This window comes from Manis pentadactyla, chromosome 10 (genome assembly GCF_030020395.1).
Source record: "Manis pentadactyla isolate mManPen7 chromosome 10, mManPen7.hap1, whole genome shotgun sequence".
Taxonomy (NCBI): domain Eukaryota; kingdom Metazoa; phylum Chordata; class Mammalia; order Pholidota; family Manidae; genus Manis; species Manis pentadactyla.
This window is the reverse complement of record NC_080028.1, coordinates 7,045,119-7,060,954: the sequence shown is the minus strand read 5'-3', so window position 1 is coordinate 7,060,954 and position 15,836 is coordinate 7,045,119. Positions and strand designations below refer to the sequence as shown.

At 45.9% G+C, this 15,836-nt stretch overlaps 3 protein-coding genes and 1 pseudogene across 3 annotated transcripts; 3 read left to right on the top strand and 1 right to left on the bottom strand.

Moving 5' to 3' along the window:
- Positions 1 to 1,526: 1,526 nt before the first annotated feature.
- On the bottom strand, positions 1,527 to 8,952 carry SNU13 (small nuclear ribonucleoprotein 13). The gene is made up of 3 exons (XM_036931396.2): positions 8,808 to 8,952; positions 3,488 to 3,608; positions 1,527 to 2,747 (listed from the first exon to the last, which is right to left on the bottom strand). The coding sequence occupies exons 1-3, from the start codon at positions 8,808 to 8,810 to the stop codon at positions 2,485 to 2,487; spliced, it is 387 nt and encodes a 128-aa protein (XP_036787291.2). The 5' UTR covers positions 8,811 to 8,952; the 3' UTR covers positions 1,527 to 2,484.
- On the top strand, positions 8,809 to 12,589 carry LOC130685164 (uncharacterized protein C22orf46-like). Its single transcript, XM_057508341.1, is given in 5 exon segments — positions 8,809 to 8,961; positions 9,387 to 9,632; positions 10,809 to 10,992; positions 10,995 to 11,167; positions 11,169 to 12,589. Coding segments are annotated over 5 exon segments (1,365 nt in total). The 3' UTR covers positions 11,778 to 12,589.
- On the top strand, positions 11,971 to 13,729 carry LOC118935289 (uncharacterized). The gene is given in 2 exon segments (XM_057508340.1): positions 11,971 to 11,976; positions 12,575 to 13,729. Coding segments are annotated over 2 exon segments (1,161 nt in total).
- A 143-nt stretch (positions 13,730 to 13,872) lies between these two features.
- On the top strand, positions 13,873 to 14,766 carry LOC118935290 (uncharacterized; annotated as a pseudogene).
- Positions 14,767 to 15,836: the final 1,070 nt, after the last annotated feature.

The following is a 15,836-nucleotide window of genomic DNA, read 5'->3' as shown; positions in this document are numbered from 1 at the left end:
AGTTCCTAACCAGTGTTTGGAGTCAGAGGACCATTTGAGGCCTGATAAAAGCCAGTGGGTTCTCTCTCCATAATCAAGCATTTATATGCAAAATGCTGTAACTTACTTCATTGGTGGCTGGATAGGAGTTACCAGATTTCCTTTTTGCTTGAATGCCTAAACTTTAGGAATTATTCATTCTGCACTTTGGAGTGCCTATGTTACAGCCTTTCTGCACATGCTAGGGCATGATCAAGTTCCTGCTAATGAGGGCAATAATCAATCTCAGATATTAGATAAGGACAAGTTAAAAACTAGAATTTTGTAGTGCTAAAGGGAAAAGGAAACATGAAATGGACTGTTTGGAAAGGCCCTAGAGAAGGGATATTTGAATTAAAACCAGCATGAAGAGAAAGCCTCAAGTGCAGTAAAGGAATACCAAGTACAAAGAATCTGAGAAGGAAACTACTAGTGTGTTCCAAGAAACCAAATGTGAAACACTGAGCAGAGATGACAGAGAGACAGACACAGGACAGGTAGTGGCCGTTTGGAACAAGGAAAACAGCCATGGGAGATTAGTTTTCAGGTGATAAGATCGACACCATGCCCCCTGAAGGCTTACAGCACAGCTGTGCGACCTGAGCTAACACGCCAGGGTAGAGAGGGCAAGAGGGCTGGAGGCCCCAGGAGCCCCTGCCCCACCCTTCTTCTTAGGGCTCTAGTGAAGTCTGCCCTCCTTTATTTGATTTCTGGACCTCCCTGTGCCCCCAAATTGTCTTTAGAGAATGAGTATAAAGATACATATGACATATGAAAGTACCTAAAAGTTCACCATCCACAAATATAAACTGTTTGGGGGAGCATGGGGGTATGTAAATACTGGAGTGAACTGGGGAAAATGACTAGGCCTTAGGACAGGGTGGTTTCCAGGTTCCCAAGGTGGGTTTCTTGCTTGAGTGGGCACACTGGCCCACACCCGCCAAGAGGAAACTAAATATAATCTAGCTTCATTGATTTACTTTGGAAGAAAATTTCTCAAGCTGAGGTTAAAAGGCTCTCATGGTTCCCTTAGATAAAAAGTAGAAGAGGAGGATAAGTAGCTTCAGTCCCCAGTACCAACCCCTACTTCCTGCATGTGCCAAGGGCTACTGGGAGTCTATAAATTCTGAAACAATGGTCCTTAACTAAGGGTGACTTTGCCATCAGGGACACTTGGCAATGTCTGGAGGGACAGAGGAAGACTGCTACTGACATCCAGTGGGTAAAGGCTAGGCGTGCTGCTAAAAATTCTACAACATACAGGGCAGCCCCTCACCAGAGAAATCATACAGCCCAAAATGTCAATAGTGCTGAGAAACCCTGTTCTAGGATGACAGTAACACCTCAAGGATTAAGTCTGTTCAAGACATTTTCAATCACCAGAAATTGGTGGGAAGTGGCTTTCCCACAGATTCTTGACAAAAAGTTTAGAGAAGCTATAACCATTCTAATAATGCTGGCAGCTCTTCAGCCGAGTCTTAGCAGGATACCTACTAAGAATCACACTCTTTTTAAAAACTGGCATATGAATATATTTATTAAGACACTCACAAGAATGACACATTTGCACTGTCCTGATGTGATAAAGCATACATACATTTGACCCATACTGTGGCAGGAAACAGACTCTCAGAGCTGGTGCCAAGTGTCCACTGAAGAAATCGCCATTCACCAGAGAGAGAATGTTTCCTTGGGTCCCACCATCTGCTGCAGCTTCTAGTTAGGTCTCCACGAGTTGCTCAGAATCATTCATTCCAGCACCAGGTGACCCCTCTTTTTCCTTGCCACTCCAGACTCCTTTCTAGGTCAACTCCCCATGTCTCACTCGCCCAGGTTACCACTGGAATTGTGCAGCACCTCTCTCTGGTATACTGCTGCCCTGCCACCATCAGGGACACGGCTGGGAGTTGGGGGTGGGGAACATAACACATTACCGCAGCAAACAGCAAGGGTACATTAGCAAAGGGCACTTGGACACACACTTAACGACCTCACAGAATACATGCTTCCTCCCCAGTGATACATACTCCCAGAGAGCAAGCATGGGGAATATTTTGTATGCTGGGCACAAAGGCTACAAAGGGGTTGGCACTTATTTCCATCACGCCCTGCATACAACAGTAACTTAGTGCCTGGAAGCTAAAACCAGATCTCTAACCTGGCTCTTCCCTGCCTTTGGATGGTGTCATCACTCTGCTTCCACCTGTTCTAGGCATTAGTTCATTTTCCAAAAGGGAGGGTAAAATGGCAGACAGAGTTCTAAAGGGGAAACTGGGTGGCAGAGAGAGGGACGATGACCTGTAAAACAAACAAAAGCCAATACAAAAATGCAAAAACCAGATTTAGTACTACAATATTTTATAACAATAGAGGGTAGTAGCTGGCAATACTACATGCTAACACAGACAGTATGATATGCAACCCCAGAGGGACGAGTCACAGGGGAGTGTGGCAGCGGCCACTGGTTTAGACTAAGAGCCTTTCAATGGACTGCTGAATGGACTGGATCTGTTGTTTCAGTTGTGAGCCTTCTTTGATGGTGACAGAACAGGCAATGACAGGTCTGGAGACCCCACAGGCCCGTCCCAGGGCCTGCTTGGAGCGCACAAACACATACGGCACATTCTTATCTTCACACAGCAGTGGAAGATGCAGGATGATCTCCAAGGGCTCTGCGTCTGCAGCCATCACAATGAACTCAGAGATGCCTCTGTTGAGGGTTTTGGTGGCTGTGGAGAGAAGGACATGAGGCCAATAGGCCAAGTGGGGTTTGGACAGAGAAGCCACAACAAAGCAATTTCCAAGGAAAAGAAACACAGGTGCAAGAAAACTGGGCAAAACCCCCACAAGCAATCCCGTGTCCTGTAGTGGAACTGAGAAGTTATGAGAGATTTCATCACCAACTAGTCATCCTCAATGCCTCTTCTAAACCTGTGTCAAACCCATCAGGTCTGTCAAAACACATCCTGAAACAGACCCCTTCATTCTTCCCCTCTGCTGTTGTACTTGTTCAAGTCACCATGGTCGCTTGCCTGGTCAACTGAACAGTGTTCCCACAAACTTGACCGCATGAAGCAGTGTAGATATCAGAGCTTTACCACCCCAGTCTGCCATGACCAGCACTTCTGGAAAGCTCATACCACGTTCAGGAGCTCATTCCTGAGTGCCTATCTCTGTGGACCAGTGGTCCATGGACCACACTCTGCATTGACGCTAGTGTACCAGACAAGGGCAGACTCAGGAGCCACACTGCCCAAATTCAAATCCTGGCTCTCATTCTTAGAAGGTAAATGTGGCAAAATGTTAACAACTGGTGAATCTAAAAAAATTTATCAGTCCATTAACCTTTAGCACCTAATTAATGCCAAAATGCTATTAAGTCATTGGTCCCAATCAAGAGTATCCAGTGGAAATCTACACCAGAGACAGTGCCTTTAACACTTCCTGGAGTGCTCTGTGGCAGCTTTACCTTCATTGGCTCCTTTCCGAAGCTGCTTGTAGTTACATGACTGCTGAACAAGGTCTAATAGTTTCTTGGTGAGGTGGGCATCTGCCAAGGGGTAGGCCTTTGGATTAACATCAGCCTCAGTCTATACAAAGAAATCAAAACATCAGGCAAACTGAACCAGAAGTTATACCACATAAGTCACAAAATACTTTCATGAGACACAACAGCTAGCTTCCCTGGTCTTCTACCCTTAAACAAACACACTTAATAACTGACATAGGCCTGCTCACTCCCAACTTAGAAAACTTTAATAATAGGACTAAATAAAGCCAGCAATTACAGAATTCAGTAACATACACTAAAGCTTATGCACTTTTACTTGCCTCTCTTTAGCCTAATCTTGGGATCCCATGGCTTAGTACCCATTTGAGTCACATGGGGGTACTCTTTAACTTTGGATTTCCACACTCCACCCCAAATTTACTGATTAAAAATTAAGGTATAATTCAGACAAGTGTAGCACAAAATCATCTTTCTCCATTCCCCATTCAATATTTGAATCTTCCTCTGTCCTCAGTGAAAACCATGTTTTCCAAAACATGAAAACATTTTCTCATTTATTCAATACCACCTTTACCAACAGCAAACTCACCAAGGTGAAAAATGATTTTTGTTCTTAGAATATAGCCATCCAAGGCCACGCAGTCAGAGCACTATATTCTAAAGTTATTCAAATTAATCTTTACCTGGTGGCTATCCATTTGCAATAAAATCAGGGTGCCTTTTTATTCAGCTTGCTTTATAAAAATTCTTTAAAAGTTTATCATTCAACTATATAAATGGCTTTTTCAATTATATACATGGTTCCAAAGTCAAAGATAGTGAAACTGGTAACAGTAAAGCATTCATCCTGTCTTTCCTATAAAGAGTGTTATCACCAGGTAATCAAGTAACAAGTTTCTCTTGTATCATTATTCCACCTAATAAAGGGCTGATTGTTAAATGTTGCCATTTTGCAGCCCGTATTAAATAATCCAGACATAAATTAATGGATCCAGACATTGATGAACAACTATCAGCAGCACAAAGGACACAATGTGATCACCATCCCCTTTAAAGTATAAAATATCTACAATCAAATAGTCTTAGGGGGTAAAGAAAAGGAAAGAAAGGTCAAGCCTTTGATTCTAATACTTGATATCTGATATCAAGGAATTATTCAATTTGGGGTATTATAGGAGCACAGCAGTTTAAAATCCTTATTTTATAAATACACATTGATACTGATGGGCATCACAAAAAGTCATTGATATTTTACTTCAAAGTAACTCACTTAAGGGAATGAATTGGGTGGGATCTAGCTATTTCATTCCTTCTACCTCATTCCCACCTCTTGAGTTTAACCTTTTTCATTTCTCATTTGTTTTCTCGGATTGCTTTTACAAACATATATTTATAGTATACATAATCCGGGCACAGCCCCATGTTACCAGGGCAGGCACCGAGCAGTCTGCCGTGGCAGTCTGGTCCAACCCTGGGCTTGGAGGCTGGACCACAGGTGACCCCCGGATACCCTGCGGTCACAGAAATGATGCCCCAGCAGGAAGTGATGTAGGAGTGACATTAGTGGAAGTGACATCACCAGCCAGATCCCACCAAGACATCTGGTCTGCCCCCTAACACATCGCACAGGGATAATATGTCATAGTTCCTAGGTGATGAAGAATTAGGTGAGGGCTGAAGGGGTTCCCTCAAGAAGCAGGGAAGAAAGGTCTCCTTAATATTCCAGCTTCTCTGTACATTTTAGAACCAGCTTTTCAAGGTGTACAAAAAAAGCCTGTGGGGACCATCTGATTTGTAGATTTGACATAATCCCAATAAGGTAAAACAACTTTAGGATACAGAATTTGTAAATCATTTAAACACATATATTTAACTCAGTGCTTTTAAATTAGGCTTCATAATTCCTCCAAAAGATTCAATATCTTTGAGATTTGCTTCCAGACAATTAAGATTAAGAAAGTTCACTTTATTTTCTAGTGTACTAAGAATTTTCTTTACAAATGGTGTTGAATTCTATCAGATATTTTGTACTGACTCAGATGAATAAGACTTCTCCTTTATTTTTACAGTTTTTCTACTGTGAAACCAATTTTGCATTCCTGAGAGAAAACCAACATTTAAAAAGATGTTATTTTATATCCATTTGCTAATGGATATAGAGTTTCTTTTGGGATGATAAAATTATTTTAAAATCTGGTATCAATGGTTACAAAAAGAACTCTGTAAGTATATGAAAAATCACTGAATCACACACTTTAAACAGGAGAACTTTATGGTATAGAAATTATCTCAATAAGGTGATTTTAAAAACAAGATCCAGAGGTTTTTTTCCATGTTAAAAAATGCTCAGTTTTCTTTACTATTCAGTTTTTGTATTTCTACTTGAATGGCTTTTGATATATTACATTTTTTCAGGCATTTGTTCATTTCATCTAAGTTCCTATATTTATAGGTATCAAATTATTTATAATATCCTTTCCTTTTAATGCCTGTAGATTACAGTTCCTTCATGTTTGTTATTCCTTTTTAAATATTTCTGCTTGTTTTCTTGATTAACCTCACTGGAGGGGCCTTTTCAAAGAAAATATTTTGATTCTCCCCTTCCTTTAATAGTAGGATCTATTTTCTATTTCAGTAATTTCTGACTTTGTTTTTTCCTTTCATTCTACTTTCTTTGGTGTTATTTTGTCCTTTTGTGCCTTTCCTACCCTTTTAGTCCCTTTCCCTCCAATATAATCATTTCAGTTTCCACAAATACTTTAGCTGTATCCTACATGCTCTGGTATGTGGTAATTTTTATTATAGCTCAGATCTGTTTTCAAATTCCCATAGTTTTTTTTACTTTACCTATGATTTCTTTACATCTTCTTCCCATTTTGTACCGATTTCTAATTTATTTGCATTTTAGTTGGGAGAACATGATTTACATTATTATCAACCTTTTAAAATTTTAACTCGCTTTATGACAGTTAGGTGGCCAATTTTCACTAGTGTTCCTTGCTTGAGAAGTGCCATCTGTAGTTGTGAGGCGCAGTATAGACTCACTATGATCACTCCATCAAGTTTATTCAGTGTTGTTCAAACCCTCATTTCCACATTGATGTTTTGGCTTCATAATCAATTACAGTTGACCCCTGAACAGCACAGGTCCACTAATACATGGATTTTTTTCAATAAATATACCAGAAAATTTTCTGAAGATATGTTACAAATTGAAAAAAAAAACCCAAGAATTCCTTTTCCCTATCTTACTTTAAGAATACAATACATAATACATATACAAAATATGAGTTAATCGACTTTATGTTTTTAGTAAGGCTCTGGTCAACAGTAGGCCATTAATAGTTAAGTTTTTGGGGAGTCAAAAGTTAGCATGTGCATCTTCCACTTCATGGACGGTGGGGAGGTGGGGGAACAGTGCCCCTAACCCAGGCACTGTTTAAGGGTCAACTGTATATACTTACATATCTATATAATTATTGCACATTTATCTATTTCTTCTTGTTGTATTACATCATTTTCATTTCATTCATACCTTATTTTTTAGTCTATCTTTATAGATGCCCTTTGCCTTAAAATGTTTTTTTTTCTTCTGATGTTTATACAGGATACACCACACCTTTTAAACTGGCATGTATTTTCCATTCTTTTTACTTTAATCTCTCTTTTCACTGAGCACTTAGTGCCTTTCTATATTTATTTAAATACTGATGTACTGGGTCCAAATCTTCCTTCTTTTTGTCCCAACTGTTCTGTTTATTGATTTTTTTCCTTTCTTTGGGTTTATTATTATTTCTTCAGGATATTCCCCTCTACTAGTTTTGGAGTGACAGATCTTTATTCTTTTGGTGGCTGCCTGAGAAATCACAACACATGTCCTTAACTTATCAAAATCTAATGCTCATCAATACCGTCACCCTTCTAAACAATAGAAGACCCAACAACACTTTAAGTTCAATCACTCCTCAAAAACACACTTTCTAAAATGTCAAATATTTCCATAATGGTTCCAACAACCCACCGCTGGAATTTTGGGATTCTCAACTCTCAACATCAAATGCATAAAAGGGAAGAATTCAGAAGCCCAAACAACCATCAAGTTAGTAGCAGTCAACAAATGGTTAGCTCAACTTTAATATCAACCTTGCTAAGAAACAGAACTGAAATTTGCTTAGTGTGTTATTTATTCACCTTTTAATTTTTTCAAAGGTTAATTAAATGCGTGAGTGAATGAAATTATACTGCTAGCCACCTTTCAACCCTAGCTTAATCAGTTTGGTCTCTACACCAGACAGCCAAAACAGGCAAGGTTTTGATTTTAACAACACTGTGTGCTCACTAACTCATGCCAAGTGTTAGGACTAAGATGTTTAACATGATTATCTCATTTCATTTAATCATCACAACATTCTCATGCATTGTTATCCCCACTTAACACCTGAAGGAAAGTTTTGAGACCACCCGACTCCAAAACTTTTCACGGAACTCCGTTGAGATGAGCACTGGTGTAGATGCTTCGAAGTTTCAAGTTCTAGGCTCAAGGGGACGGGTAAGGGAGGAAGATACCCGTCGGGATCCAAGCTCTGGTGGAAGGATTAAATTACACTGTGGAAGTGGAAGTGCTTTGCAAAGTCTTCCCTTTTACCAGCTTCCAGGCTACACGATTTGATTAAAAGTTGGAGATCACCAGTTTAGAGGAGCTGCACGTGGTGCTACCAAGACCTCTGGTTTCTGAGACCACCACCTCGCAGGAAGAGCCTTTCCTGAACCCCAGGCCGGAGTTCCGGGTCACTCCACATTCCCCACAGCTCCCAAAAGCTCCTTTAAGTGCCTGGCACGTTTAACTCGCGGCGGAACTAGGCGCAGATCCACGGAGCTCTCCCTCTCCTGAACATCAGCAGTGGGCAAGGTGGATAGAGGAGGCTGATCCCAGTCCAGGGTTCCACACCATCCTCTAAAGATTCCAAAAACTAAACTAAAAAAGACGAAGCCAAGTCCTTTCACCCAACTTTCTACTCACCCACGTGATTTGGGTCTCTTTCTCCCAGGCCGGACCATGCAACCTCCATTCAACCGAGGATTTCGGCCATGCGCACAGATTGCTGCAAAGTACCCCCAGCCACAGTAGTTGCCGGCTGCGGGACCCCGCGGAGGCCGGCGCTCTAACCGGGGCCAGGTGGTCGAAACCGAACACGTTCTAAGCCCGCGACAAGCTAGTGACTGAATTGAACCCCGAGTCTCCTGCTGCCCGGCCCTCCCGCCAGGCGCACGCACTCACCATGGCTGCGGCTCCTCGATCTCGCCAGCCCTCAAGGAGCGCAGCCGACTCGAGAGAGGCCCTGGCCTCGGCCGGGACGTCGCTCGGAAGGAGTGGAAATGGCCGCTCGCGACCGGAAGCGGAAGTAGCGGAAGTGACGCCGCACGGCGAGCGGGTGAGTCCTTGTCCCCGAAGGAAGGGCGGGGGGGAAGGGCGGAAGGGGAGAGCCTGCACGGTGCTGGCCGAGGAACCGCATTTGCTGTTTTTCTGATCATTTTATAATGAATTATTGGTAGAAACGATGCCATATTTTAATTCTTAAATATTAAAAAAAACATCAAAACAAAAGGTTTCAATGGTGTCATCGTTCCACTGTCAGTTTACCTCTTCTCTCCACGTGAAGGGATGTTTTAAGACAGTTCTTAACTCCTTTAGGCAGTTTCCCAACGCCGTACTTACCTGCACTGAGGGCAACTTGGCCACCTCCGGTGCCAGGTTCAGCAGCTGTGGCCGAGGCTAGAGTAGCAGGCTCCTTTGTGAGGTGGCCTCAGTAACGGCTGCTGAAGCAGAGGTTACCCTGCTTCACACTGGCTGGCCCAGCCGTACCAGCCCTGCCCTCCAGCTCCCTCACACCACCTGCCTCACCTAAGCCTTGTGTTGTTGCTGCCAGTGTTGGGCGCCTGTGCCGTGGTGGGGCCATTCCGGGGCCCTGAATGGGAGCCAGTGCGGGCCCTGCTCTCTGAGGACTGCAGCAACCTGCTCATTCTCTGCCTCTGTCATCTGGCAGGTGGGCACTACTGGTACCTTATCACCAGGACCCACCCCAGTAGGAGGCAGGTCATCAAGGTGAGGGCACCACATAAACCTCCTTTTCTCGGCAGCATGACTGTCTCAGTCCCTTGTTACAAGGACCCTGTTCTATGCCTCGTGTGCCAGAGAGGAATCACACCTGGGAACTCAGCCTGGGAGAGCATCACCAGGTCCCAAACCCAGCAGTCACCCCGGACTCCTCTCTCCCTCGCTCAATTCAATTCACACTTTCAATCCATCTGCAAGTATGACCTTCTGTCTCTTACAATCTTAACCCAAGGATAATATACCTATAAAGATTTTAAGTATATGATGAATGAATTTTCACAAACTCAAACTTCATGTGTAGAGCTGGATTAAGAAATTGACTATTAACCGGCAGTCCAGAAGCTTGCAGTCACAACTATGCTGCTTTCTAATACAGACTGGTTTTGCCTGTATGAGATTATACACTAAGTATTCTTTTGCACTTGGCTTAAGCCTAACATTACGCTTGTGAGTCCGAACCAACTTTTAAAAACAGATCATAGCACTTCGCTGCTCAGACTCCTGCAGTGGCTGTTATGGATATCCTCCCCATCGAACTCAGAATAAAATCCAAACTCCTAACCACAACTCCAAGGCCTAGCACAATCTGTCCTATGTTTCTCTCTGGCTTTATCTCCCAGCACTCTCCTTGTCACACATTCCATTCTGGCCACACAGGCCTCCTTACTGTTCTTGTACACGTGACCCTGTCCTGGCCTCAGGGCCTTGCACTGGCCTCAGGGCCTTGCACTAATGTCTCCTCTGCCTACAATGGTTTCTTCACACGTTACTTGGTGTGCCCCTCACTTCACTCAGGTTTCTGGGTATGTCACCTCTGAGAGGCCTTCTCTGACTAGCCTGTCGAAAGGAGCCAACTCCATCCCCATTCTGCTTTTATTTCCATCAGAACACTTGTTGTTACCTAACATTATGCTGTATATTCGGTGTTGTGTCTCCCATGTCTAGAGGACTTGTCTACTTCATGCCCAAACCCCAAGCTTCTAGAACAGTGCCTGGCCTGGAGTAAACTCTTCTCTTTCTTGAACAAATGCCCTGAAGGAAGGGCCTCTCCCTTACTGAGCCCCAGCAGCCTCATCTGGATAGTGAGGATTACAATTCTGATTTGTGAGCATTAGATGAGACAATGTGTGTGTAAGGATTTTTCTTCTCCATTCTCATCTACAGGTGCCAATGCAGAAGTGAGCAGTACCCTCGATGAGATGTGACACTTGTTTCAGGCTGACCCCTGAATTCTTCTTCAGCCTTGGCAAGTTCAGGGCCCTGGATGCTCATGTCCAACAATGGGCACCAAAGAAGAGATGGAAATACCAAAGGAGCCTCCAGCAATCGTGGGCCGAATACCTGGTCTTTGGCAGCATCCAGGTCAGGACCCACCTTGGGATTTCCACACCCCTTCTGAGCCAACCTTGTGCACCACCTCCTTTTCAAGTACCTGTATGCTCCCTAAGGACAGTTCTTCGGAAGCATGGCAGGTATCCTGGTGTTTTGGTGATGAGCAGACTAATCTATTTGTAAGCCACTCCCCCCTGCCCTGATACACGCCAAGGGATGGAACAGCTGCTGGTCCCCTCCCAGGAAGAGTTGGTGCCACTGGAGCCTGTTGTCAGCAGGAGGTCCCACCCCACATCTGTGACTTTAGTCATCTCTCTCCCAAACCTCCTTTTATCTCAGAGTCTGCAGTTCTGTTCCAGAGAGTTCCTGCCTGTTCCTTTCAACCAACGAGTAGGAATGACCACCTTGAAGTCCTGGGGCTGCCCACAAGAGGCTTGGGTACCAGGGAGAGAAAACCAGATGCTAGGCAGAGAGGAGAGTCAAGAGATCCGGGCTGCAAGGAGTGAGAACCAGATGGAGATAGTCAGACATCAGGAAGGCAACTCCCAGAGGACTTTGGAGGTCCTGGGGCGGGAAAGCCAGAGACTAGTAATAAGTAAAACCTATGGAGATATTCTGACACCAGGGTGGGAGAACCAGGACCAGATGGGAGTTGAGAACAGAGCCAAAATTCAGAAAGTAGGAGAGAGAAACCAGAGGGAGGCTGGAGTTGAGAATCGTCCTGCAATACAGGCACATAGAATAGAGAATCAGAAACAGTTAAGATGGATAATTGATGCAGAGACCCAAACACCAGAGTGAGGGGTCCAGGACAAGAATAGCAAGGAGGATACTATAGAGACCCAGGCATTTGAGAAGAACAAAAGAGAGGCCAGAGGGGAGGATGAAGGAGGGACCCAGGTTCCAGGATTGGGGAAGCCAGGCCAAACTAGCAGTGAGAATGATGAGGAGACCCAGGTACCTGGGTGGGGAAAACAAGATCAGAATAGAGGTGATGATGGTACAGAAATTTAGACAGAGGAGAGGAGAAACAAGGACCAGGTTGGAGGTGATAATGCTATGCAAACCCAGATATCTGGGAGGTAGAACTTGAGAGAAGTAAAAAAAGAGGAAGGTGTGGAGACCCAGGCCCTGAGGCGAGGAATACAGGAATGTGTTGGAAGTGAGAATGTTACAGAGCTCCAGACACCAGGGTGGGATAAGCAGGATCCAGGTAGAAATGAGAAAGCTTGGAAGATCCAAGTATCTAGGGGAAGGATCCAGAAACAACCAAAACTTGAACTTCAAGTAGGGTGGGGAAACCAAGGCTTAAGAAGAGTTGAGGATGCTAGAGAAAGACAGATATCTAGAAGAAAGAACCTTAGGGAGATAAAGGTGGATTGGGTAATGATCCAGGCACTGTGGTGGGAAGATCAGACACCAGTAGCAATTGGAATGGACAGAGAATTCCAGACACCATGTTGGGGGAATCAGGACAGGATTGGAGGTGAATATAGAACAGAAATTCAGGCACCAGAGGAGAGAGACCAGAGAAAAGACAGAAGTGAGGGTGGTACATAGGCCCTGACACCTGAGGCATAGAACCAGGGACAATTAAGAGGTGGAACTCATGTAGGAGACACAATCAGCAGTCTGGAGATGAGAATAATATAGACATTCAGGCACCAGGGAAGAGAAACCTGAGAGGGGTTCATTATGAAGATGGTAAAGAGACTCAGGAACTTGGGGAAGAAAACCAGGGTCAGTTAAGCAGTGAAATTAATGCAAGGATTCACACACCAAACTGGAAGAATCAGGAACACATTAGAGACGAGGGTGGTGCAAATACCCAGGCATCTGAGGCAGAGAACTGGGGAAAATTAACAAGTAAACTCAGTGGAGAAACTCATTCAGCAGAATGGAAGAAAGAGGAGCAGGTTGGAGGTGAGATTGGCACAGACATTCAAGCTCAAGAGAAGCCAAGCCAGAGAGAAGCTGGAGGTGAGGACAGTACAGAGACCTGGGCACCTCGGGAAGAAAACCAGAGTTGCTTAAGAGGTGATATTGATAGAAAGACCCATTTATCAGAGTAGAAGAACCAGAAGCAGATGGGAGGTGAGAACAGTACAGAAATTCAGGCACCAAAGAGAAACCAGAGAGAACGTGGACATGAGAATGGTGTAGAGACCCAGAGAGCTGACAGAGGGCCCCAGGGACCATTAGCTAGTGAGACAGAAGAGAGTCATTCATCAGGGAGCAGTAACAGGCATCAGACTGGAGCAAAAAACTGTGTGGAAAATCAGACTTTGGAGAAAATAAACCAGAGAGAGGTTGGAAGTGAGGATGGTGGAAATATCCAGGGACTTAGGGGAGGGAACCAGAGGCTATTGAAAAGGAAAGGTGATGGAAAGACCTGCTCACCAGAGTGGAAGAACCAGGAGCAGACTGAAGATGAGAATGGTGCAGAGACCCAAATACGAGAGAAGAGAAACTGGAGAGGGACCACAGGGGATGACGGAACAGAGACCCGGGCTCCTGGGGGAGATAACCAGGGACAGTTAAGAACTGAGATTGATGGAGAGATCCAGATACAGCAGCAAGGGACCCAGAATAAGGGTGGAGATGAGAGCCAGGGAAAGTGCAGAGCTAAGGATGCTGCTGAGGGCACTCTACGAGTTGATTGTTCTGGGGGTGAGGGGCCCCCCCGCCTTCACTGGCTCCCGATATGGGGCCATGGAACAGGAACAGGCAGTGGTTTCTGTTCCCTGTCCTGAGATGAGGCCTCTCCCCAGCTGAGGTGAACACTGCCTGCTTGCCAGGGGGGAGGGAGAGCATTTGAGCAGCCAGAGCACAGCCCCTGCCAGGAAGCACAGAGCGGGGGTCAGTCCAGCCTTGGGGCAGGCCCAACCTAAACCCCATGGAGGTCGACAAAGGGACAAAAGGGTGGATCCTGGGGAGCCTTCTGGACTGACTCACCGACTCCAGAACCCACCGTCTCCAGCTGCTTCGCTGGGTTTGCCCAGTGCCTGCCCCTCTGTCTCACACGGCCAAGCCCCGCAGTTGCCTCAGCTCTGGTGGGCGCTTCCACTGCCCCCACCGTCCTGCCCGAGTAGCCAGTCCTCAAGAAGAGCCAGAGACTGCTCTTGGAGTGACTCATGCGGCGGAAGATTGCACAACTGAAGTGGGGCCTCCCCCAGCGGATCCTGGAGTCCCGTTTGCTCTTTCACCTCTTGGGACCTTGCCCACTGCCCCTGGTTGAGGTGAGGCTCCTTGGATTATATTTAGCCTCGGAGCTGCAGGAAAAGCACTGGGAGGCCTAGGGCTCCAGACCAGGCCTTAAGTGCCCTGAGAGGTCCCAGAGGGCTCGTCTCCTAGAAAGAAAAAGCTCAAAACTTCCTACACAGGCCCAAACTCTGGAGAAGTGTGGGCCACACAGATGGGAGCCCATGGGAGGTTCTGTCCATCCTGAAAAGGCCCGACGAGTCCGGCCACCAGGGGACTCCAGAGAACTACAGGTTGTCCAGGAAAAGTTTCCTCCTGGGGCCAAGCTCCCTGCTCCCAGGAAGCCTGCAGCAGAGTCTAGGAGCTGGTGTGTTCAAGGGTCCAAGAGCCTGCCAGTGAGTACAGTAGGGGCAGGAAAATGGTCAGGCCAGGAGTCTCCCAGATGGCAGAGGGGACTCCCAGCAAAGTGAATACCTCATACCTCAGGGCAGGCCACGACCACTGGAGGGAGGAGTACACATCACAGGAGGCCTCTAACCCCCCAGACTCAAATCTCAGCAGCCCACACGCTGGAGAAGAGGAAGCCTAGAGGCTGCAGAGGGCGAGGGGCTGGGCAGCCACCTTCTTCCTGTTCCACAGATACTTCCAGCTTGAAAAGGAGTTTCCACTGTGCCACAGCGAGGCTGAGCATGACCTTTCCGAACAAGATATCCTGGTCCCCACAACTGGCTGAGTCCCAACACTCAGCTCCCAGCCTGAGCCTGAGGGATCTTGATACTACCCTGCTTCCCCAAGCAGGTGACCCCCACACAACAGAAGACAGCACAGGAATCTATACTTCTCTGAAGAGGGACCTTCAGCCACCAGGTCACTGCTGTGCTGGGGCTGCTCTTTCCAAGACAGAGAGCCTCCAGAGTCAGGGGAACCCGAGAACCCACATGGGGCCCCACAGAATCCACCAGCCCCCAAAAAGTTCTGTTTTATGAAGTGTTTGAGGTGTTTTCTGCTTCAGCATCACTTTAGAAAGTAGTCCCTCAAAAGAGGCTCAGAACATGTCAGAGAAGGTATGAGAAGAGCCTGCTCACCCCCCCCCAAGTCTCTAATAAAATGGGTTATTTGGGCCCTGTGGGGTTCTGATTTCCTTAGCATGTATTTTCAGAGTGCTCCCTTTGGGGTTTGGGATGCTTTATGGGTGGGGTAGAAGCCATCTCTACTCTGGTTTTGAAGGTTTGGGAATGTAGGTCAGCCCAATGGTACCTCCTAAACACCTCTTCTGCCCAGCTCCTCGCAGCAGGGTTTATTGAGGTTTCTGTCATGGTCCTGCCCTATTCCAGGTGAATTCTGATTGAGGAAGGATGCTCAAAGAGCCTCAGCTGCTGGGGGGAGGCGGCGTGGTGCTCTGTACCGGCCATTATTATTCAGGTCCTTTTGGTCTCAAGGAGGGGAGCTGATCACTCGGCACCTGCCCTGCTGCAGTTCTGGTGCCTGTGAACAGACTTCATGAAAAAACCATCCCTACCTCTCCACTTCTCAACCACTGCCACCCATAATTACTCGTTGCTTTGCCTGGCCTCCCCACCGCACCCCCTGCTCCCGGGACATCCTGGAGCCAATTATTTGTTTTAATCAGGTCTGCAACTTCTGAGTCCAAGGGCTCCA

Excerpts from the sequence above, each read along its gene's own strand:
- SNU13 (XM_036931396.2), bottom strand. Across the intron at positions 2,748-3,487 it reads TCGGAAAGGAGCCAATGAAG|CCACCAAAACCCTCAACAGA; the intron begins GTAAAGCTGCCA and ends TTCTCTCCACAG.